The sequence below is a fragment of the Aythya fuligula genome, chromosome 4, assembly GCF_009819795.1.
Source record: "Aythya fuligula isolate bAytFul2 chromosome 4, bAytFul2.pri, whole genome shotgun sequence".
Classification (NCBI taxonomy): Eukaryota; Metazoa; Chordata; class Aves; order Anseriformes; family Anatidae; genus Aythya; species Aythya fuligula.
The window spans coordinates 15,994,425-16,016,190 of record NC_045562.1 but is presented as its reverse complement, the minus strand read 5'-3'; the positions used below and the strand labels follow the sequence as shown (position 1 = coordinate 16,016,190).

The following is a 21,766-nucleotide window of genomic DNA, read 5'->3' as shown; positions in this document are numbered from 1 at the left end:
AAGAGATTTAAAATACCATAGTGGAGGAGGCCAACAAATCCCACCAATTTCTCAGAAGGGTTACACATGCACAAAATTACATGTATTAGTCTGTTTCATTTCTTCATAGACCTTTACCTAAAGATCGATGCCATCATTAGAGCTATCAGGAAAAATTAATCACAAGTGAGAGCTGGCAAAAAAATCAGATTCACACCATGATGGAGATCTTAAATGCTAGCACAACCTGCAATATGAGCTTCGACACAGTTGGAATAATGCAAAACTTCTTTTAAATAAAACCTTTCTACCAAAGGGAAGAAATGCTATCCCTGGACGTAAATTTCCAGGAAGGCAAAATATGTCTCTCAGGGGTTTTTCCCCATTAAATGATACCGAGTATATTTCATACCTCTCTGAAATTTCATTTGTCAAAAACCAAATAAATAAACACACAGCTCCCAGTGCGCTTGACAGGAGCATCAAAACATTAATCATGAATAGTTAGACTGGATTAGGAAATGCCACTTCCTGCAGAGGGAATAAGCTTGGCATCTACATCTTAGTTCTAATGTGCAGAATTTCTTGTTTGAATTTTTTTCTCTTAAAATAAACTGCAATACTCTTTGCTCAGTGTGTGACGCTTTAACATGTCTCTGTTGGCCATGTAGCAAGAAAAGCAGCCTACTTCCTTCTCAGAGTCCAAGAAATGTAAAGCAGCTCAAAGCCTGGAACATGAGAGCACAAACAACAACAAAATCTGGAGGAGATGCAGGAATGTGGTGAAGACACAGGAAGCTGGAGAACAAATGTGCTATCAGTGCAGCTTCACCCACGCAGCTGAGATGTTTCATCTGCCATGCCAGGCTAGGAGGCTGAACGAGACTGGCTTTCTGTGTCAGAGGCTGCTAGGCATGTTTGTCTTTCAACCATTACATTTTTTTTCTTTTTGGCAGATTTGCGTGGTCCTTTGCAGCACACATCCACAAAGTATTTTCAAGTGTCAGTATCCCATACCAATGCTGCTACCACGCAAATTGGAGACTTGGTGACAGGCACGTGAAAGGTCTCTGAAGTTACCCCTGATTATGGCTAGGAAGCCCATCTCTTCACAGCAGCTACCTCAGGGCAGCTCTCTCTACCCAGGAAGGCCCTAGTGTCCTGTCACCCTGTTTCTGTGCCACTGCCTTGGAGAGGTGGAATTTCCCTGAGAGAAAAACTCACCTTCACCTCCTCCTCACAAACATACTGCTGCCTGGTACTCGTTATAGTTACTAACCGTGTAATAGTAGGCTAGGTCCCACTAGCCTCAGTGTGTGCTCAGGACAGTAGGGCGCTGCCTGCCTCACGTAACTCACCCTGAAAACTTGAAGGAAACCCCCAGCTCCATGTGTGGTGTCCTGCCTGCTGGCTGGACCAAGCTCCCCTAGTGCAGAGGAGGCATTTCATGGCACACCTCGCGAGGATCCCTGCCACCTCGCTGCTGCTGGAGGTGTCTGGAGGGGCTACTCACTTTTGCAGGCACCGCTCTCGGCGTAGTATCCCCCCGGGCAGTCAGGAAGGCAGTGGTCCCTCAGGAGCAAGTGCCGGGCGTTCTGGCACCTCACACAGATGCTGCCGGTGTCCCACAGGTTGGCCACGCACTGACGGCACAAAGGATGGCAGTCTGAAGGAAGCAGGGAATAAGGGAGACCGTCAGCACAGCTGGACAAAGCAGAGCTGCTACGGGGAAACATCAATGAGAACTCAAGGAAGATATTGGGGCCTTCGTTTTCAGAGCCTCTTACTGTTATCTGGTGCACAAAGGCAGGGCTTGGATGCTAAATGCTGCACTCCCAGATGTTTGCAAGAGGGGTGAGCAGAAATTAGCACATTCAAGGAGCTCTCCGCTCCTCCTGCCCTCATCCCCACCTTGTGCTCTTCCTGAGCAGCACAACGTTTCCATTTTCCCACAGCAAACACATTCTCTGCATCTCTCCTCTCCCATCCGAGTACCCTCCATCCCATTAGGTGAGCTTTAGAAAGCTTTGTACAAAGCCAGACTAAAGCCCTTTGCTTCTCCCAAACCTTCCTCTGATTTTAGGTGCTCCTACCAACAGATTCTTCTTTAACAACTCCCCCTGCTCCCACCCTCCAAGAAGGAAAAGCACGACCTGCACAGCTGCACGGCCTTCTCCCACAGTTCATCCCGTTCAGCCTTTCCCACACACACGAGGCATTTCTCCCACAAACGAGGTATTTCTCCCACACCCTGAGGAGGCCACCGCAGGCCTCCAAGCCAAGCCAAGAGCAGCATTTAGAGTTTGCATGAGAACTCCTCAAAACCTTTCCCTTTTCTTCTTTTTCCCTCAGCAGCACACAAACCTGTGTCTCCTGACCTCTGCCTGAACTTGGGCGCTTCAAAAGGTTTTACAAGAGGCCTTCTGTGCGCACAATGGGGCAGTGTAAGGTAACCTGGAGGCCAAATTAATCCTCATCATGGTAATTCAGAAAATTATAAAGGAAATGACAATTGTCTTGAAAGAAATGTAATAACGAGGCTTGAGTCGAGTACCTGGCCTCCTGTCAGCTTTCTGCTGCAGGTTCAGCTTTCTGCCTTTTGTCTCCCGTGACAGCAGCACTACAGATCGTCGGGCAATCCAATTTTACAAGCTGAAGACAGGCTCACATGGGAATCCTGGAGATTGCTGTATGCATACCTGCAAGTGTCTAATTGCAACTGGAAGCTAAGCCTAGCCCAATTTCTTCCCATACGTTGCGCACACACATGACTGTCACCAAGCACTGGTGCAGCACGGAATTGAACACAATCCTGAGTGCAAGCATGATTCAAGCCCCTTAAAGCAGCTGCCTCTTTCCTCCTGACCTTGCACAGGGTGTACAGCCCCTCTGTCCTCTGCCCCGCGCTCCCGATTTGTAGATGGGAAGGGAGAGCCAGAGGGGAGGTCAAGGTGGCTGGGAAGAAAGAGTATGTTTAAGACAGTGACCCTTAAACTCTCAATCCACCCCCGGCAGGGCAGTGGTAAGAATCACACCCCTCTAGCTTCATCTCTTGCTGGAAGCGCTGCTCTCTGTTAGAGAGCTTTGGCTGGGTGCGATACGTACCTCAACTCTGAAACAGTTTGTCAGGGATAGAGAACAAGAGACACCCCTGCACAGTCAAACAGGTTCCAGACACAGGGAATAAAAATGAGACAGGAAAATCTTAGGGTACCCAAAGAACCCGCATCCACTGTAAATAGGTAGACTCTCCCAAACTTATGCTTTAAAAGCTGTGTGTCTACAAAACTAGGTGCTGCTGAAGCACAGTTTTCTCTTAATGGCCTCTGCTTGCTCCTGCCTGTTGAAAGAGATCTTTTTCTCAGCTACGGTTTTATGAGAAACCATCCTCATTACTCTCCTGTTCCTCTGTAAGCCTGGAGATGAAAGAGCACAAAACACTGAAGAAAAAAACACCACCAACAAAAAAAACCCTGACGCTCGTGGTGAATTGGGGGACGCTGGAGAACCAGTGACAGAGCAAAGGAAGGAGTGAAGTCCTTTGCTTTGGAAAAGATTATTTAAATTTTTCACAGCAGGCTCCCTTAGAAATGAAGATGAAAAGAAGCAGAGCGTTTTCTTTATGCTTCTCAATAACACCTTGCATGAGACCGTATGTGTTTCTGCTGATTCTGCTTTCTCCTTGCCCACCCTCAGTCCCGCTCAGTTACAGGCAGGTTGTCCGAGTGCTTTGGGCTCCCAGAGGCTTCAGCTATCAGTCATCTTCCTATCGAGCAACATTCAATGTGAAGTGCAACACAGTTACTTACACAGGCTTCAATTTCCAGAGATGCTCTATTTCCACTTCCTCTTTAGCTTTCTCTCAGCATGCAAACAAACCAAATAAACTAAACGCTGTCCTCCTCCTAGATGGAAAAGTGTCTGTTATGTACTGCTCCCTTGCCTGTAAACACACAGCCAAAGCATTCAAGGAGAAAAAAATGATCTCTGAAGTGTTTCTGAAGGCTCGTAAAGGAAAGCAGAGACATTTCTACCTCTCAGTTCCCTAATTTGCTAAGCAATCAACCACTTGTATTGTTTAAATATGCCTCCCCTCTTAAGGGCTCTTCAGAAAAAAAAAATAAATCTCTGATGCAAGTTTAGTATTATACTCAAAGGGAAGGTATAAGGTTCAGCACTGCCATAAATCAGCACCTCAAACACCAGGTCACTTACAGGAGGGTCGGCATGCAAACGTTTTCTGGCACCTCAGAGTAAATCCAGGAAGCCAATCAGTACGGTTGGTCCAGAAGGACACTCAGCAGTGACCAGGGGGGTTGGCTTGGTTGGTGGAAGGATTTGCCTCTCCCATCGAAGACCAGAAGAGGGCTTTGTCACAGGGTGGTGGGAACTCCTTGCCACAAGCAAGTACTCCTGAAGTGCCACCAGGTCTGCAGGGAGCAGCCTGCATCTTCTGAGAGGGGTGGGAGCTGCTTTAGGCAGCATCACGTGGGGAAATCCAGCTGAAATGTGCCTGGCACAAACAGACCCAGACCCGAGCAGGGAAACGATCTTCCATTTCCCTCGACTGCCAGCTCAGCTGCAAATTTCTATAGGAGGTTGCATGCCAGTGACTAAATGGAGCTAAGCTCCTCATTTCCCTCTTGCTTTGCTCAGAGAACCTGCAGCTCTTTGTGATGACATCAATGCCTCTCTCAGCGTACAGCTCATTAATTTTACAAGTAGCTGAGAGTATTTCTTGTTGTCAGTGTGTCCTTTCTGGAATTTTAAGAGCAAGGCAGGAAGGCTTGTTATAGGCACCCCCCCTGAGCGAGCTCTCTGGCTGATCCTTGTACATTTTCACAACTGTGCCCAACCTAAGCAATAAGGGCCTGAGGAGCTGAGCAAAGCAATTGGGAGCTGCATGGCAAGGAAGGTGCATTCAGAAGTTAAGCTAGGAGCTCGGAGGATGCTGTATCAGTGGGTGTTTTGACTTGCATTTCACACCAGCTGCCCTCTGCGCTAATTCTTGCAGGGAGCCCTTTCATCTGGTTCCATGTGAGCTGCGCAGGAGTCTGACAGCTCGCAGCCCTGGCTGTGAGCTCCTCGCTTTGGCCTCGGCACGGTCCCGCTGCCTTCTAACTGCCCTCGCACCGAGTCAGGAAAAGATCGATGAGGAAGCCTGAAGAGTGATGAGGAAGCCCCAAGACAGGCACGTAACTTATTCAAATCGGAAAAGTAACTGCGGGGTTTTATGAGCGAGCCAACAGCTTTAGCAATGGTGTTATTTTTTTAGATTGGTGACTGCAACATTCCCAGAAGCTCAATCTGTCTTGGATAAGCAGCTGAGAGAGGGAGAGAAATCAAAGAGCATGTTCAAAGCAGGAAAACACAAAACACAAAAGCCCTGAGACTCAGTAGGGGACTGCAAAAGACACAAACATATTTCTATACAACCACTTCAGCTATGAAATAAAATTTATGAATTGAGCATTCTTAAAGAAAATTAACACAAATTCAGTGTGCTCCAAGCAGAGCTTGGAAACTCACTGATCCTTTGAAACTTGAGGCCATTTTGTCTTTCCTCTGCTTACATTTGTAATGTTTATTTGGTAAACTGCTGAAAACAAGGTTCTGCTCCTATTAACGAGGCAAATATTCCAGTCCTCGCTTAGGTAACACGTACAATAATGACAGTAATTCACAGGCAATGGTTTCAAGTGACAGTTAGTTTTCTTTGTCCTCTATGAAAGATTTTCCCCTGCACGTCCATAAAGAATGACAAGTGGCTGTAATGCACAGCAGTCCCTGTACGTCGTGCCACAGTTCTGCCTGGAGGGTCAGGAATTAGACAGAAATGGGAAGATAATAGTAAAAAAAAATACTGCTTTGGGAAGCAAAGAGAACAGCTTTGTTAGAGTCTGATGCAAATTATATATTATGCAAGTGTCATGGGTTTTAATGTTTTCTTTTATGGGACAGCTGCTCTTTAGCTGGTAATTAATAACTTGCAAGGGCAAATTTAGCATTTCAATCAGTGCTGAATGAGGAGAACAAGTGAAATTTAACAACCTGGATGTGCAGCTCTTTATTTGTAGCAGAACTGGCAACGTATATCTTTTGCTTAAACATCAGACACAAATTTGGCACAAAGAGCAACACACCTAGGACTGCAGATCCAAGACCAAAGCACAGCTTTGTTGTTTTTTTTTAAGGCAACAAATAACTGTGCTCCTCTACAAGCATTTTTAAAACTTCAGTTAGCTAAAGAAGCACCACTGCATCTACCTGCAAGACTGCATGGACATTAAGGGTCCACGTGTTGCAAAGACCAATGAGAACATGCAGTGGCCTCGTCAAGGCAGGAGTGACATTGGGGAGTCACAGAGCAAGACTCAAATCAGAGCTAGGAGGGAGAATGGTATCTCCTTACACTCTTACTATGTTGTACCTGCAAAGCCTTCAATCCTGTTTTGGGGGCACAGACCCAACCACTGCTGACACTCCGTGATGCCAGGCACTACGAACCAAGTCTTGAAAACACCTTTCTCCTTTGAGAAGACAGCTCTCCAAGCAGGGGACCACTTTGATGGCCTACAGAGCTCCAAAGCAAAGCTTGCTAGTTTGTAGGGAACAAACACATCACCGACTGCAATTGCTCTGGAGCCCAGGAAGCCAAGCGAGGTTCTCTGCAGATGATTCATCACTGTCAGTGTAATGAGGCTGGAGGTCAAACGATGCCCTGCACATTGCCTGAGCGACCCCACTGTTTCCAATTTCTTCTCCTCATTGTTGCCAGGCACCGTGATGTCTACCTAATCGTCTGGGAGCATGCTTATTGCTCCATGACACCAAACTTTCAGGAAGCAGTAGTCTAAAAGGGATAATTAAAGCACACAGCATGCATCAAGCAGCAGAAACCCTCCTCAGAAAGAATCCTGGTGTATGATAAATGGCACTATTTTGCAAATAAAACTGACATCTGGAAGACTACATTTCCAGTGGCTTTTTCCACAGGAAGCATAATGCAAATTAATGGGAAAATAAGGTGGAATATGCAAGGTGCACACAACTATGATGTTACATGACATCAATGAGTATTGTTGCAGGGCCTGAAATTTTACAGGGCAGAAACAGCTTTTTACACTGAAATGCTGAATTATTTCAATACTGTAACTACTCGACTGTCTGAAACACCGTGACTCCCCAACCTAACTTCCGATATACCTAGAAGCTTTTGGGATCTTTTCCTAATCCTCAGATATTTTGTTCCCCCCTCCCTGTTCCCCCCCGCAGACTAACCAGTAACTGTTGTTTACAAGGCAGGTGAAGAAACAGTTTATAAAAGTAATCTGCTGAGAGGAAAGAAACAAGCCTGCCATTAAAAGCAAAACAAAAAACAAACACATATATCGTAAGCAAAAAGAAGTCCCTGGGAAAGGGAGCCATCCAGATTAAATTGAGAATGATAGCCTCTCAGTGGATGTATTTATTACATTTATTGCATTTTTCTCTTTTCTTAGGATTCTTTATATCATATGGAACTGTTCAACCTAGCTTAAGCCCCACACACTGTACCATTTTTTGATAACAAAAAAAAAAGACTTGATAAAGTTTAGAAATTGTTGGAGCTCTTCCCAGGATATGTTTATACATGTCTGCATGATGGATTAAAAATGATTTTTCTTTTTAAACAGGTAAATGCAATCAGTGGCTTCTGATGATAGGCTTAAGTGCAGGCACTTGAGCACCCAAGTATAACCCCTGTGTATAAATCCTAATATCTCTCAGAAATGCACACAGCAATCCTAGCTGTGCCAATTTTAATTTAGGGCCCCACAAATTGCTTCTCTGAATGACAAATGTTTACTTATCTCACTTTGCTGAAGCTCTTTGCAGGACCCGAGGAGCTTTCCTGGCTGATCTCAAGTGATCTCAAGTCTCAGCACCAAACTAAGCAGCAACAAGCCTGGCCAAAGTGTGCCTTATCTCCCCCTCCCTTCTACCAACCTTACACAATTTGCAATTCACTTCAGGCAGCTCTGTGGAAGCTCTGTACGACCCCCTTCTGCCATTGCCTCTTACTTACCCACACAATATCCCACCATGTTGAGATACTGCTCTTCCTTGCAGCTAGTCCTGCACCTTCCCCCAGCCAGGGCTGCGTGGGGATGGCAGGTCAAGCACTCCGACTCAGAAGGGCCGCGGCACATCTTGCATGATGGGTGACAGGCTGGGTAAGAAAATCAACACTCGTTATGCTCTCATTGCAGTCCATCTTACACCCCTCCCTCCCCTGAAAAACAGCCCCTATCATCATCATTTACTCCTACAAAACGTGGACATAAATTGATGCTAATAGCACCAGCAACGGGTGAGCTGTGGTTTGGAAGGCTCTTCCATCCTCACTTTGAATAAACAAGATGAAAAAAAGAGTTGAAGATTAAAGCAGTTGCATTTGTTCTCTGCATTCATCAAGGTAGAGATCTACACAAAATATAAACAGATTGAACCTTTTATTCTTCCCTCCAGCACATGCGGGTGCATATAAGAAGAGAAGGGGATTGTATAAAACCACAGTGGCATGAGCTTGATATTCATGAGTGAGGAATCAAGAAAATTATTTCTGCACAAACACCTTCTAAACTGAAACGAATAAAACCTGAGTGCTGTGCCAGCGCATTAGCTATTCTGTCTCCCAAAAGCTCAACAAAAGGATTGCAGAAGAAGCGATTAAGATTGCTCAAAACAATTTCACTCAGGCTGCTTTTGTTTCCTTCTACCTTTACAGCCAGATGCCATATTTCCATGAGTTCCAGGCTAGAACTGAGGGAGACAGAAATACTACAGCTAATGATCTGTAAAAACCTCTTAAAAACTACTTTAAAAACTCTTCCATGAATAAAAGCACACAACTTCAAAGTCTCCCACCTCAGGACTCCCCCAGGCAACATACAATTGCTCGCTCCCCACGTGGAAGCTGGGCTTTTCACAGCTGCCACAGCATAAGGCTCCAGTGTTTAAGATCCAATGCGTCGAGTCCCGCTTCCTTCCCAGCTTCTCAGAAATCACGCCCGTGAAATCAGTGTTCAAAAGGAAAAATCAATTTTCTAGATGCACCTATATTAACTGAGCCTTGCCGTTCAAAAACTGCAGGAGATCTAAGCTGGCAGCATACAGAAAGATGCCACTTCCCTGACACTGAAATTCTGTTTTTTAAGACATTTACATAAGCCTGCGTAATGCAGCATTCAGCAGTTACCTCGGCTCGAAGGTGGCAGAGCACAACCTCAGAATTGATGAATCTTTACAATAGCCTGCCAACTAAAAGTATTTATAGTTGTTCCTTGGACGAATACATTGCATAAGCAGAGTGACAGACTGGGGAAGGGGTTCCTCTCTCTAAACCTGAGCCCTCACAGGGAAGTGACTAATACAGCTTCAGCAAATTTATCCTGCTGCCAGAACAGATGCAGGGACGCCTGTCCCAGTGAATCTATTATAAACCACCAGACACCTTTCAGATGACCTTGAAGGGACTAACCAGCTTTCAAACACCAGTATTTCCTCACCCATTGTACTCAGCCATTAATAATGAAAGACACACCCCAAAGGCTGGAATTTTCTGCTAGTGGCATACAGGAGTTAATTGATACAGTCACTTGGGAGGTCAGTAGTCACAGTCATCTGCTTAGATGGGATCAAACAACGTGACCACGAAAGCCACTTGCTGACCAGTGGGCAAAGCTGAGACACAAACAATGCTGTCCCCTCCACCAGTGAGGCATATCTGTAGAGGTAATGGCTTTTCTCCTGTATCTGCAGAATTCCTTCTTTCTAAGCCCAGCCCTATAGCCAGCAGTGGATTAAAAATAAAGCTGAAGCAAATTCAATATGCTTATCTAGTCTAATAAAAGCAGACCATGTTTCAGTGCTGTCCAATAAGACCTCTTTTGCCACAGTGCACTGGCTAAGAACATCATCCAAGCCTAGTGAAATGAAAAGCAAAATATTTTCAGGGAAGCTGTCCAGGGAAGCAAAACTGATTATAATTTATGATTCAGTGTGTATGCCTCTCTCCCATTAGGAGGAGATTCCATTTTCTGAAATTGGACTATACTATTCTCCCCTGAAAATACATAAATAGCCTCATATAAATCTGACAGCATCTCTAATTACATTGAGAAATGCTTTAGAAAACGTGCATGCAATGAAATTCAAACAGCATAAGCTGCAGGTGCCCGCACTGTGCACTCACGGGAGCAGCGATCTTCGTGGCTGAACAGCCCCTCCGGGCACTCGGAGAGGCAGCTGCCTTCCAGCAGGACGTGGGAAGACAGGCACGACGTACAGTCCCGGGAAGTGTTCCCCATGCAGCCTGCACAGGAGGAGTGGCACTCTGCAGGGAAGGGAAAAACAAGAAGATAGAGAGAAGGAAATTGGTTTCGAGCTTATCTGTGTTGTTACTGTCCTAGAGCACAGCTAGATTGCTTTGTCCCCCAAGACAACAGGAAGGCATTTCCTTTACAGATTTGTTTGCTCGTGAAAGGTAGAAAGGGCAGGAGTGCAAAAAGGCTGCACAGCACACTTCTTGAAGATAAGGGGCAACCACAGATAGCTGCATATTGAATGTCATTGCACCCACCCAATTCATTTCTGAAATGGCAAGCCAAGATGCACAACGGCGTGTAATACCCTTCTCCTCTGTAAGAGCCCCGAGTCTTGCAGACTTACGGAGTCTGAAATCATCCTCTGCTATCACCCCACAGTTATCCTAGGAAGGATTTTCTATCCAACACCAGTGCACGGTTTTCATCAGCCATTCTGGAGCAGTGAGAGCACGTGTACAGAGCTGGGCTGGCCACCGGACTTTCCAGCTAGTGAAGTGCACGCTCATTAAAAGGACGATTTGGCAAGAATAAAGAGTGCAGTTAAAATGTCAGGCTTCTTCACCTTGTCCTTTACTGGTACTGATCCTAAACAAGCAGCTTAAACTAAATAATCTGATCAAAGTAATATTTTAAAAACCACCACTGCTAGTCTTTATAAGAACAGGGACTTGAGGCCACGGGTTCCACTGTGTTAGTCCCTGTTAAGATACAAAGAGAGACTTCCTGCCCTCTGGGGAGACAAAACAGACGCAGGGCTGGAGAGAAGAAATGAAATACAATGATTTATGCAAGTACGCTTAGCTGCCTGACTGTCAGAGAGCCAGAGAGAGAAATCAGGGATCCTCATCACAGATGTAATGTCTCCAGGACTATCTCCGGCTCAACTGACTCAAATCACATCAGAGAGAAATCCCGTACAGTTTCATCAGGGAAATCTCAAAGCATTCAAAGTCCGGGGAAAAGGAATATTTCTGTGCATTGATGAGAAATTTGCAACTACAGAGGTAAAACTTTCAAAATCAGCATTTTAACCTACATATGAACATGTTTTTTTTTCTGCACAGACAACGCAGACATACTCTATATCCATTGAGGGCTTACGTTCTCAAAAAGGTGCCTCTATAAATTTTACATCAATATTTTAGACGGGTAGCTCAAAATCTCAGACTGAACATTCACAGCCTTCTGCAATAAATCAGAGGACTATTCTAATGCCACCACTAATACGGCAGCGTTAATAAAGTGGGGCTGTGCCGGCATTCTTGCCCAGTGACATAACTCAGCATTGTCACCAAACTCTGCTCAGGCCTGTTTGTGCAGGTCTGCTCACCCACTTCAGGCAGGAGTATAGGGATTTCTTCATTTAGCTTTGATCCCATAACCTGGACTCAGCCAAGACAAGCCATTCCCTGCCAAGAGACAGACCCTGCTTGGATTGGAGGCTCTGCACTAATGCCTTCAGGAGCCAGCCCAAAGCACCAGGCCCTTTACAGCCTGTATATGTCACTGCTAAAGACAGAACCATTCTGTAAAAAAAAAGATTTCTTCCTTTTTAAAGAGCCCCTAAGGCAAAAAATGAGCCCACGGTCTCCTGTCAAGTTGCCATGAAGAGGCACAAGCAATATAAATTTATTTTAAATTATGTCCACCTCCAGCAAATATTTTGACCAGGAAGAAATAGCCATCACGAGCACTGCTGCTGCTGCTGGTTTTATTACTATTACATTACTTGAGTGCTGTAGAGGCACTGTCTCCGTGACTGCTCTTTCCACATAGGGAAAACATTTCCCTCTATGAAAGTATTGCTCCTTAGGTTTAGCGTGGGCTGTGCTGCCACGAGACCTTCCAAATCCTTCAGCCTGTATCTCCATGCATTGTTTTCAAGACACTGCAGGCTGTTTGTTACACGGACATCCAGACTGGCTGCCACAAGCGCTGTACAACCCAACTGACTGACCTGCTGATCCGCCCAGAAGACATTCTTAGCTGAAGTCCACAGCAGCTTTGTCTCAGAGCAGTGGGAAACCATATAAATCCCCCAGGTACACTATCTAAGTCTCTCTTCCAAACCTTTTTGGGAATGCTTCCTGCTTGGTATTTCAGGAGCAGTGATCGCACTCGGGCTGCAGGGCATGTATCAGAAGAGCTTCCTCAAAAGAAAAGCCTGCTGTGGGGTGTCTTGACCTGCTCCAGGGGCTAAATAAAGAAAAAGCTCAGTCTTTTCTGAAAAGGATTTAAGGATTGATCCTGCTTCAAAATAAGTCAGTGCTAAAAACTGTATGCTCAACTTCAATGAACAGAAAGCTAAGCTAAGATGGCCAGACTTGAACCCAGTCACTTGAAAAAAAAAGAAGTAACTAAATCCTTTACTTACAAATTGTATATAGAGCATATTTTCCTCCAGAAGCATTACAGAGGAGCTCAAAGCACGTTACAAGCAAACACAGTACAAAGTCAGTACGAACACATCAAATCCAGCGCAGCCCTGTACCTCAAACAACTGCTCCCCTTCTCTACTCACGTTTGCAGACTCCTGTGACATCCAGGTAGAACCGGGCTTGGCAGCGAGAGAGGCAAAGTCCGTGCACGGCTCCTTCTGCGGGCTGGGGAGGCTGCAGCACCTCCTCTGGTGCCCAGCACCGCAGGCACTGCGAGGGTGCCGGGCCCAGACAGGTGCGGCAGGACGGGTGGCAACCTGTGAGCAGGTGAGGAGAACATCAGAGCCGCAGCCTGAGGACAGCTGTCTCCCAGGGACAGGCAAGGCCCAATAACCACGCAAATCTGGGCATCTCGTGAACATGAGAGGGGAGAAAAACACTGGGCTGAGCCCTCCTGTTCATCCCTCTTTGCGGTTTTGTATTGCTGTAGACGGTCTGAAACTCCAAGAGCAGACACCTTGCAGCAACTCGTGTGCTAAGGAATCTATTCCAGGAAGGGATGGAGTGCTGTGCTTCCTATCATGGAACAGCCACTTTGGAAAAAAGTATTTTTCACACCCCAAAATAACAGCTCTTTTCTCAAATAAAGTTGATGAAGTTGGAAGAAAACCGTGATACCGTGCTACAGGCAGTCAAATTTCATTTAATTTCTGGAATTGCAGAGATGACCATAACCTCACTAGGACAGACAGCAAGAAAAGGCAATTTGGAGGGCATGTAGGAAGTTTAAATTCATCTCCTGAATTTTCAGGTTTTCCATCATTGCAAAACTGACCACGAGTCTTTGCAAGTGTACTAGGTGTGTGTACAACTCCATCCAGCTCTTAACCTGGCTCAAGAAAAATGTGGAAGTGCTAGCAATGGGCATTTATTTCAATAGCACAGAGCAAATAAAAGTTCCCAATACCAGTAAATCCTGAGGACATGAAACCACAAAGTACTTGAAAAAATTTGATTTTTCTCAAAATGGGAAGCAATCAGTAAGCAAACATGGGAATTATTCATTCCTTGACCAGTTTCGCATAGAATAAAGGATCAGTGTCGTAACCGGGTGCACTCTGAGCGCCTTCCGACAAAAGCCAAGATAGATACGGTGACTTACAGCAGCTGAGGAACTGAACCAAAGTACATTGCTTACCCCTGCAGACGTCGTGATCCTGATAAAAACCCTCTCCACAGCCTCGCAGGCACTGGCCCTGGCGCAATGCCAGAGGAAGGGAACAGGAGGTACAGTGCGTGGCCAGAGGTCCCTCACAGGTGGAGCACGAATCGTGACAAGCTGATAAAGAAAGAGAGCACACTCAACTGAAAAATCCTCATTTTCCTCCTTGCAAACTGTGTTGCTGACTACAGTATCCTCCAGGCAACAATGAGAACTCCCAGCTGGCACGATATTCAGCTCTGTGAACTAATGAGAGCAGAAGTGCACAAGCATTAATAACCAGGAACACAATAATAATAACTCCCACTCACGCAGTGCTTCGAACATGTATCTCAGTATGTCTTCATATGCTTCACAAAGCAAAAAGGGTAATTTAAAATAATCCATCAAAAATGGACCAATGAAAATGAAAAAATCAAATTCCCTATCCCCACTCGCAATTCTGCACTCTTAAAATTCCTTCCCCAGAGGTAAACATTTGAGGAAAAGAAGACAACGTGTGGACAGTGCCTGGAGAGGCTTAAGGTCCATGCATATATGTCTCTTACCTCTGCATCTTCCATGGCTGCCTGGGAAATATCCATCTGGGCACTCTGAAACGCATTTCCCGTTGTGTAACAGCTTATCTGAAGCACAGGTTAAACACTCGGGTTGGTCTGAATAGCATGTTTCACAGGCCTGGTCGCACACTGCCAAAGAAGGATAGCTTGTTAATGAAACTCATTCAATAAGCAGACAAAATAAAGGAAAACAAACCGTGCCTTGTCCTTTCTTTGTCAGAAAGGCATCTTTTAAACGTTCCTCTCCAGCACAAGCAACCTTTCACACTTCCCTGGAATAAGCAGTGACATTCACAGGGGTAGACGTGTGAGTGCAGACACGTACTCACTGACCCGTATCATGTCCGGGACTCCTACGTACAAAAAGCAGGAACGGGGCTACAGCCACACTACCTCCTCACATACGCAGCCCCCACGGGGCAAGGAAGACTCTCACAAATCCCACCAGTCTTCTCTTCTTCATAAGCAGCCATTTGGAGCAAAAGGTTTGCATCTCCGTGCCTGACCCAACTGCTACCACTGCTGATGCATGCAGACCAGACACTCTTCCATCTATCTTTTTGTTTCCTGATGAAAAGCTCAAACACCTATCCACTGAATCCAGAGACAGGTATACATGTCCCAGGACATACAGAAAAAAACGTTCCAGCTAATGTTTTCTGTTTGTTTGTTTTCCTGTTCACCAATGGTCTCACAAATAATCCATCTACACAGCTTTGTACAACAAACATCAGTTCTCAGACGGTGCAGGAAGTAAAAGGTGGGAGAAAAGTTGAGCTGAAAATATTATTATTTCTCCCCCCTTTCCCTTTTCTTCAAATTAAAGTTGTAAGTGTGAAGATGCATCTAAAGTCGAGCATGATATCGTTTCTAATCAATTCCTGTGGTCTGTATTCTCCCAGGCAATCAGTTTTGAAGTTAAGTGACCTGTTGTTTAGGAGGAGCGCATGAAACTCCGCCTTCCCTAAGCCAGCAGAACTGCTGCTGTGTATTCAGAGGGGCCAAGCATTTTACTTAACCAGTTTTTGTTTCTTTTCACCAGTCAGCCAGCCTCTCTTAGAGCAGCTTACAGGTCTCCAGCTGGGTATCAAAATCAATGCACTTGGTGGAAGATGAAAGGCTTGAATCCTGGCGGGTGTGAGGAACAGCTATGCAGTTTTGAGAAATCACTGGCAATAAAATCATGAATATGGCCAAGCTGCACCGGAGTAAAATTTCACTTTAGGCTTACATGATTTCTAGCTACAGATGTAAGATTTCAGTTCTGCACGCTGCAAAACACGGGTGTGTCAAATTTACTGGTGTAGACATCAACCAAACTGAAGGGGAACCCGGTCAAAGTGTGACTCATCCAGAAGTGGCCAGAATAGCAGCAATTTTGTCAACATGCTCCAGGTTTTAGGCTTTCTAGCTAGCTGTGTCTCAGGTAGGGCTGCATCAAGACAACTGACCCCTGCATCAACACTACCAGCTGTTCTGGAGAGTCCTTCAAAGCAGCTGGAGGTGGCTGCCACCAGAAACACAAGGAGGGCCTGAATGCTTGCAGGACATTTTAAAATCTTTGATTTTTTTCCCCTTCACGATCCGTTTGACTTAGGTCTTTAATTCCCTCCAGCCTTCTCTTCCCCTTCTTCTGAGAAAACCTTTCCAGCTCTCAAGCCTCATCTGTTGTGTAGGTATTAGTTACTGTGATGCTGAATTATAATCAAATTTATAGAAACCTGCTGGCAAGGGCCATTTTTCTTTCCGCAGACAAATGGATTTGTCAAGCCCCCAGAAACAACTCAGTCAGGCTTTCAAGCTGTTCAATGAAGGGAAAAAAAACTTAAACCTTTCAGCATCTGATTATCTTAAATGAATTAATAATCTTACAAACAAACATCAGCTTTCCTCATCCGATATTTATGCACGAGGTGCATCTGGCTTTTTAGACGTGAATAAAATCACAGCTGCTGCATGGCTAAATGAAATATTGATTTCTGTTTTGCAGAGCATTTCTCAAGCTTCTTGCAATTAGAGGAAGAAAACAGGCATTTACCACTACAGACTCCATCCTTCAGATAAAATCCCTGTCCACAGCTGGCCACGCAGAGCCCTGCTTTTAGCACGTGCGACGTGTCTTTGCAGGACAAACAATTGTTGTCAGCAGGTCCCCAGCACGAGGAGCAGGACTCGTGACAAGCTGCAGGAAAGAAAGGTGAAAGATTAATGAACAATCGACTTCCAATCATCTTTTTAAGATGAAGAATTTGCAGCAATTCACTTATTTGCAATTTTGTACCTTAAATTCAGAGGCACTCACTGCTTCAGAAAAGGAAAAGAAGGCAAAGGATAACTGCTCTAGCTATGTTAGTATTTTCATCCAGGTCGACTCATCTCAGGGGTACGATTCACACCTTAGTTTTGTACACACAGTGTGACATGTAACATGCATCAGTGCTGTCTCTGGAGCTGTAGTCAGACTGGGAGAACACTGGTAACACTGTCAAGTCCTGCTCATCATGGTGCTGGGTGCTGCTTGAGCCCAAACGGAAGGGAAGTGGGAAGAGTCCCTGTCACATGCTACTGAGAAAACATTCCTGCAATCAAATCCTTGCAGCAACTACTGACGTTGAGCCAACTTCATGAGCAAACACGGAATCAGATGGCAGGGCTGCAATGAAGATCCCACAAAATTAGAAACAAGATGGCCTGCATCTAAAAACAACTCCTCCTGCCCTGCCAGGACTCTGCACCCGTGCAGGAATAACTCAGTTCTGGCTGTTGGCTGACCCTTCTTGGGCAGGGCAGAAATTGTTGTGTGATCAGACTCAGTAATTCCTGGGGACATGGGGGCAGTGGGTCCCTGGTCCAGGCCAGTGTGAACTGCCTGTCTTTTCTCTGACACCACATACCTGAAGTACAGCACACGCCGGCAGTACAGGCAGTTAAAATGCCCCTTCAGGAACCTGGGCACAGGAACAAGTAGGCAGAACAGTCATCCTCAACCCATGATGATGTCTTACAATTCAACTAATAGCTGTAGGGAGATCAATTCCGCCTCCCAAAGCAGCTGTTGAATGAGCTTTATTGAAATTTTTATTTGAATGAGTTTTATTTAAAGCTGTCCAAATTCAACTGTGAGGAAAATGCAGCGCACTGTGCTCCCCATTTATGGGATCTGTGCAGAAGATGCACACTAAATCCTGTCCTACCAGTGCTTGCACTAACAGTACAAATCACAGTTCCTTTAACCATTACTTTTTTTTCTCGATTACGCACAGATATGTACTAAAGATGTTCTTCAGTTTAGTCTTTCACAATGAGGCAGGTACGTGCTTGTGCTCCCAGACCACAGCAGGTGGGATAAAACTGCACCTTATGACACTTGCCCCATATCCAGGAACATGCCTGAAGTTGCAGCCACTCAAGAAAAGCTCGCCTATGAGTAAGCGTAAGGCAGGGACCAGCAGATGCAGCAGCAGCTGGTCAGCAAAAAATCTGACACTCTCTGGGAAGCTTAATCCACACAACTAAGAGCACACTTATGTACAGAACAGTGACAAAAGCAAACACCTTCCTGCCAAAATAAACCCCTAAATGAGAGGCAATTCTTCCTGTCCCCAGGAGCAGGTGAGAGTGAAGTGTTTCCAGTCCAGGACCACATCTGATATTTCAGGGCAAGTGCAGAACGGCGAAGGAATGACTATGCAGCACAGCATGTAGCTGTAAATAAGTTTACGGCAAACAAGCAATCACCAACACTCCCCTCTCACTCCTTTTTTGCATGTTTTTTTTGCTTCTTCTGTCTGCTTGAGGCCATAATTGCTCTTGTGGCTTGTTAATTAACGAGCTGGAGCACCTATGTTTGTGCTTATATGAGTCACACTGCGCAGAAGACAAACACCCCATCTGCGTGGGTCTCATCGCTCCCCAAGGCAGGGAAGCGTTATCCTCTCCATCTCATAGGCAGGCAACTGGAGCCCAGAGAGCTGTGATGTGACATGTCTGGGGTTAGACAAGGGAGTACTTACAGGGCCAAGACACAGGACATTTGAGTACATGCCCAGCACTTGGTCCTTTGACCTTCTTGATTTTCTTTCTCCCTAATTCCACCTTTATTTATTTCACCTTTTCTCATCTTCCTCTTCTATTGCCCTACAACTGGCTGCTCACTTTTCTCTCCTGCATTATTCCTCATCTCTCCAGAGCACCGTGGCTCTTCGATCTCCTGAATACTTCCATGTGAGGCGTCTCTCACAAGGATGCCGATCATCCTGCACCCGACAGGCTCTCCACCACCGACTCCTATGGCAAGGTAAACCAGCACATATGGCACGGCTATCACGTGCATCGAATCGTGGCTGAATCACAACACGACAAATAGCAGGCATCCTATCTCAAGGTAAAGATTGTGCACACTTCTCTGCTCCAGTTGCTAATTTCCCTTGCTGATAGAAAGCTGCATCTCATTCCAGCTTGGCTGATTCTCAGGGCACGTCTACACTTGCAAGTTAACTGCAGAGTATGAGTTCATGCTGTAAATTCCTACGGGCTGAAATGTCCCCGCTTCACCTTCCAGCCACAACTGCTTTGCTCCTCTCTGAGCTCTCTCTAATTTTCAACATCTTTTGGAAAGGTTGGACAGCAGGACTCGAGCTCCTAATAATACATTTCCCACTGTGCAGCTTGACCTCCTCACTGTTGACCTGCCTAAATACATTGACACATCCCAAGTTACCCAGTTATTTCCAAAAATTCTCAAGTCCTCTTTGTAGATACTGTCCCTTTCCAGGAAAGGCTTTTCCCTCATGGTTGCCTGGCCTCCAGACTCGGTTCAAAACCAGACATCCTTGCGTACAGCTGTATTCAGAATGCCCTTTGATGAAAGCCAGGTCAGCTGAGCAACCGTGCTTGGGCTCTAAGTCCTCTGAGTGCTGCCTCGCTGCCCCCATCTGCACGCAGCCATTCTTCAGGGCTGTCCTCACCCATGCCTGATTGTGGTTCCAACAACCCTCTCTCCCAGCTCACCTCCGCTGCTGGCTCTGGCCCTCGCAAGCCTTTTTGGCAGGGTATCAGAGCAGCTTTCAAGTGAGGCAGCTGTTGTGTTGAAATTGCAGGTCTTCCCAGGTGGAGGGTGACTTCTGTGGTGCTTCAGCTACAGTGAAAGAAATGAACTAGAACCTGCCAGAGGTCGTCAGACCCTCGGAGAAGGTGCAGTGAATTTGGCAAAAAGCTAAGAAACGGATCCTCTGCATCCAGACTACTGGACAGAGTATCTCTCTCTGACATACATCTTCTTTCAGCCAGAAAGGAAGGGGATTTAAGCAGTGGATTTGGAAGAAGGGAGGAAAAGGAAAGGATGCAACCTGATTCGTAGCAAGACAGGCACATTTAGCATTTGGAAGCAGAGCAAATGACTCAAAGTACAAGATCAGTGACAATCTCCTCAAGGTGGGACAACAGACAAGTCTCTGGAGCAAGAGACCAAGCTCTGACACAGTGCCCCAGATCCCAGCTCTGCTTTGCCAGCCCTCCCTGAGAACAAACCCCACAGAATCCTCCGACACACCCTGCCTGGAGAAGCTTTGGCTCTTTGTAGCACTGGATCACTTCCAGCCTTGACAGCTGCTTCTTGCCCCAGCAGCCAGTCTTCAGCTTCACTGAAAAAGCAGGGGGAAAATGGAAGCATTCAATGAGCCGCTGTCAGCTAAGGCATCTTTGCCTGCAGCAAGTGGCTGTGTGAAAACACGTCAACAGGAGTGATGGCATTGCCAGGAAACTGTTTTCACCCTTCCTCGCTGTTTTCAGATCAGACTTGGTAGGAGCAACTTTGTGTTCCCTGTTGCCTTCAGTGTGGATATTGGACACACATGCGAGATCCTGCACCGTAACCAGGTGCTGCTGCTGAAGGAAAGACATTGAGAAGAAGGTATTGGACCTTCCTCTTGCAGCAGGATGCACAGCTCTCTGCCTTAGTTGATGCAATGGCATTCATGAAGCTGCAGTTCGGTATCCTCCCAGAAAATCAGTAGTAACCAGACAAAACTTCAGGGGTCAAATGGCACCCCAGCAACAGCACAAGGCAAAATTATCGCCTGGCTTTGGGAAAGTGCAGAAGGGTCCAGGCTCTGTGCTGCGTGGTACCAGCAACCACCTCTAGCCTGCCATCCTTCCTGTGGGCTGGGCAAGCTCAGCTGAGTCCCATCCGGTCACTTCCCCTCCAGGTGAGCCTCTGCAGGCAGGAAGCAGCAGAGGAAAACAACAGGTTGGGAACACAAATCCACGCGCTTTGCTGCAGAGAGAGCTGGATCTGTTAGTGTCAAGTTACACGTTTCAACATCGGCTCTTTGGGAGATCAAAGCAGGAACATTTGTGTTCTGCCTTGGCTTTTGAATAATCTTGAAAACATAAATAATTAAGTTAGAAAAATGCAATGAGAGCACTGAGCACTGCAAGTCCTCTGAGCCCTTCTGTTCTACCAGGCAGACATCTTTTCTTTTTGCTTCCCTTTGCTTTGCCTTTGGTGGGGGGGTTCTTAACTGTTTCCACAGCCTGTTTCTGACAGGGAAGAATGCATCTACTGCTCCACCACAAGCCCCATTCAAAGTGACCCATGACCTTTAAATACAGCACTGCATATCTGAATCTACCACTTCTAACTCTCAACTTTACTTCCTCTTCCTGGTTTTAATACTTTACAGAAGCAGGTGTAGGAAGGGAGGCAGGAAACAAGCCTGGTGTAAGACTAAAACTGGGAAGAGATCAAACAACTGCTCTGCAAAATTTCAGATGGATTCAATTAAACCAGATGTGATAAAACGTGAATAAAAGGAAAGACTAATTCCTTGTCTTTTGTTGCAACTCTGACAGCAGTGTGTCAGCAGCTGGACGGAGTAAGAAACCTGTTTTTACAGGCGTTTTTCATCTCCAGAGTGAATTCCTCAAGAGAGAGTTTACTGGAGCCGTAACCGTTAACAGAGGCCAGTTCATCCTTGTTACACTTTTGGAACGTGCTTATCGCCGATGGTAGAATGATTACGAGAAAATTATTCCTCAGCAGCCTACGGCCTGTCTGGACAATCAGATCACAGATTGGTAAAAATGAAGAGGTTACAAAGAAAGAGTGAATGGAAACAAATTACTGACCGTATCTGAAACTTAAGACTTTCTCCACTGGTTTTACTTTATGCAGAAAATGCAGCCAGGCAGAACTAAAGCAAATTGGTTTAATTCCTCTGAGGAAACAGGAACAAATTTTCCCAGCAACTTTCAGCT

General features: G+C 45.8%; 1 protein-coding gene across 1 annotated transcript in view; it reads right to left on the bottom strand.

Moving 5' to 3' along the window:
* FRAS1 (Fraser extracellular matrix complex subunit 1) overlaps nucleotides 1-21,766 on the bottom strand; it is a 146,072-nt gene that overhangs the window by 59,402 nt on the left and 64,904 nt on the right. The window contains exons 14-20 of the mRNA XM_032186222.1: nucleotides 16,548-16,691; nucleotides 14,498-14,638; nucleotides 13,926-14,066; nucleotides 12,871-13,044; nucleotides 10,217-10,357; nucleotides 8,048-8,191; nucleotides 1,493-1,645 (exon numbers count right to left, since the gene is read on the bottom strand). Of these exons, the coding sequence (XP_032042113.1) occupies nucleotides 1,493-1,645; nucleotides 8,048-8,191; nucleotides 10,217-10,357; nucleotides 12,871-13,044; nucleotides 13,926-14,066; nucleotides 14,498-14,638; nucleotides 16,548-16,691 (1,038 nt within the window). The remainder of the gene's footprint in view (nucleotides 1-1,492; nucleotides 1,646-8,047; nucleotides 8,192-10,216; nucleotides 10,358-12,870; nucleotides 13,045-13,925; nucleotides 14,067-14,497; nucleotides 14,639-16,547; nucleotides 16,692-21,766) is intronic.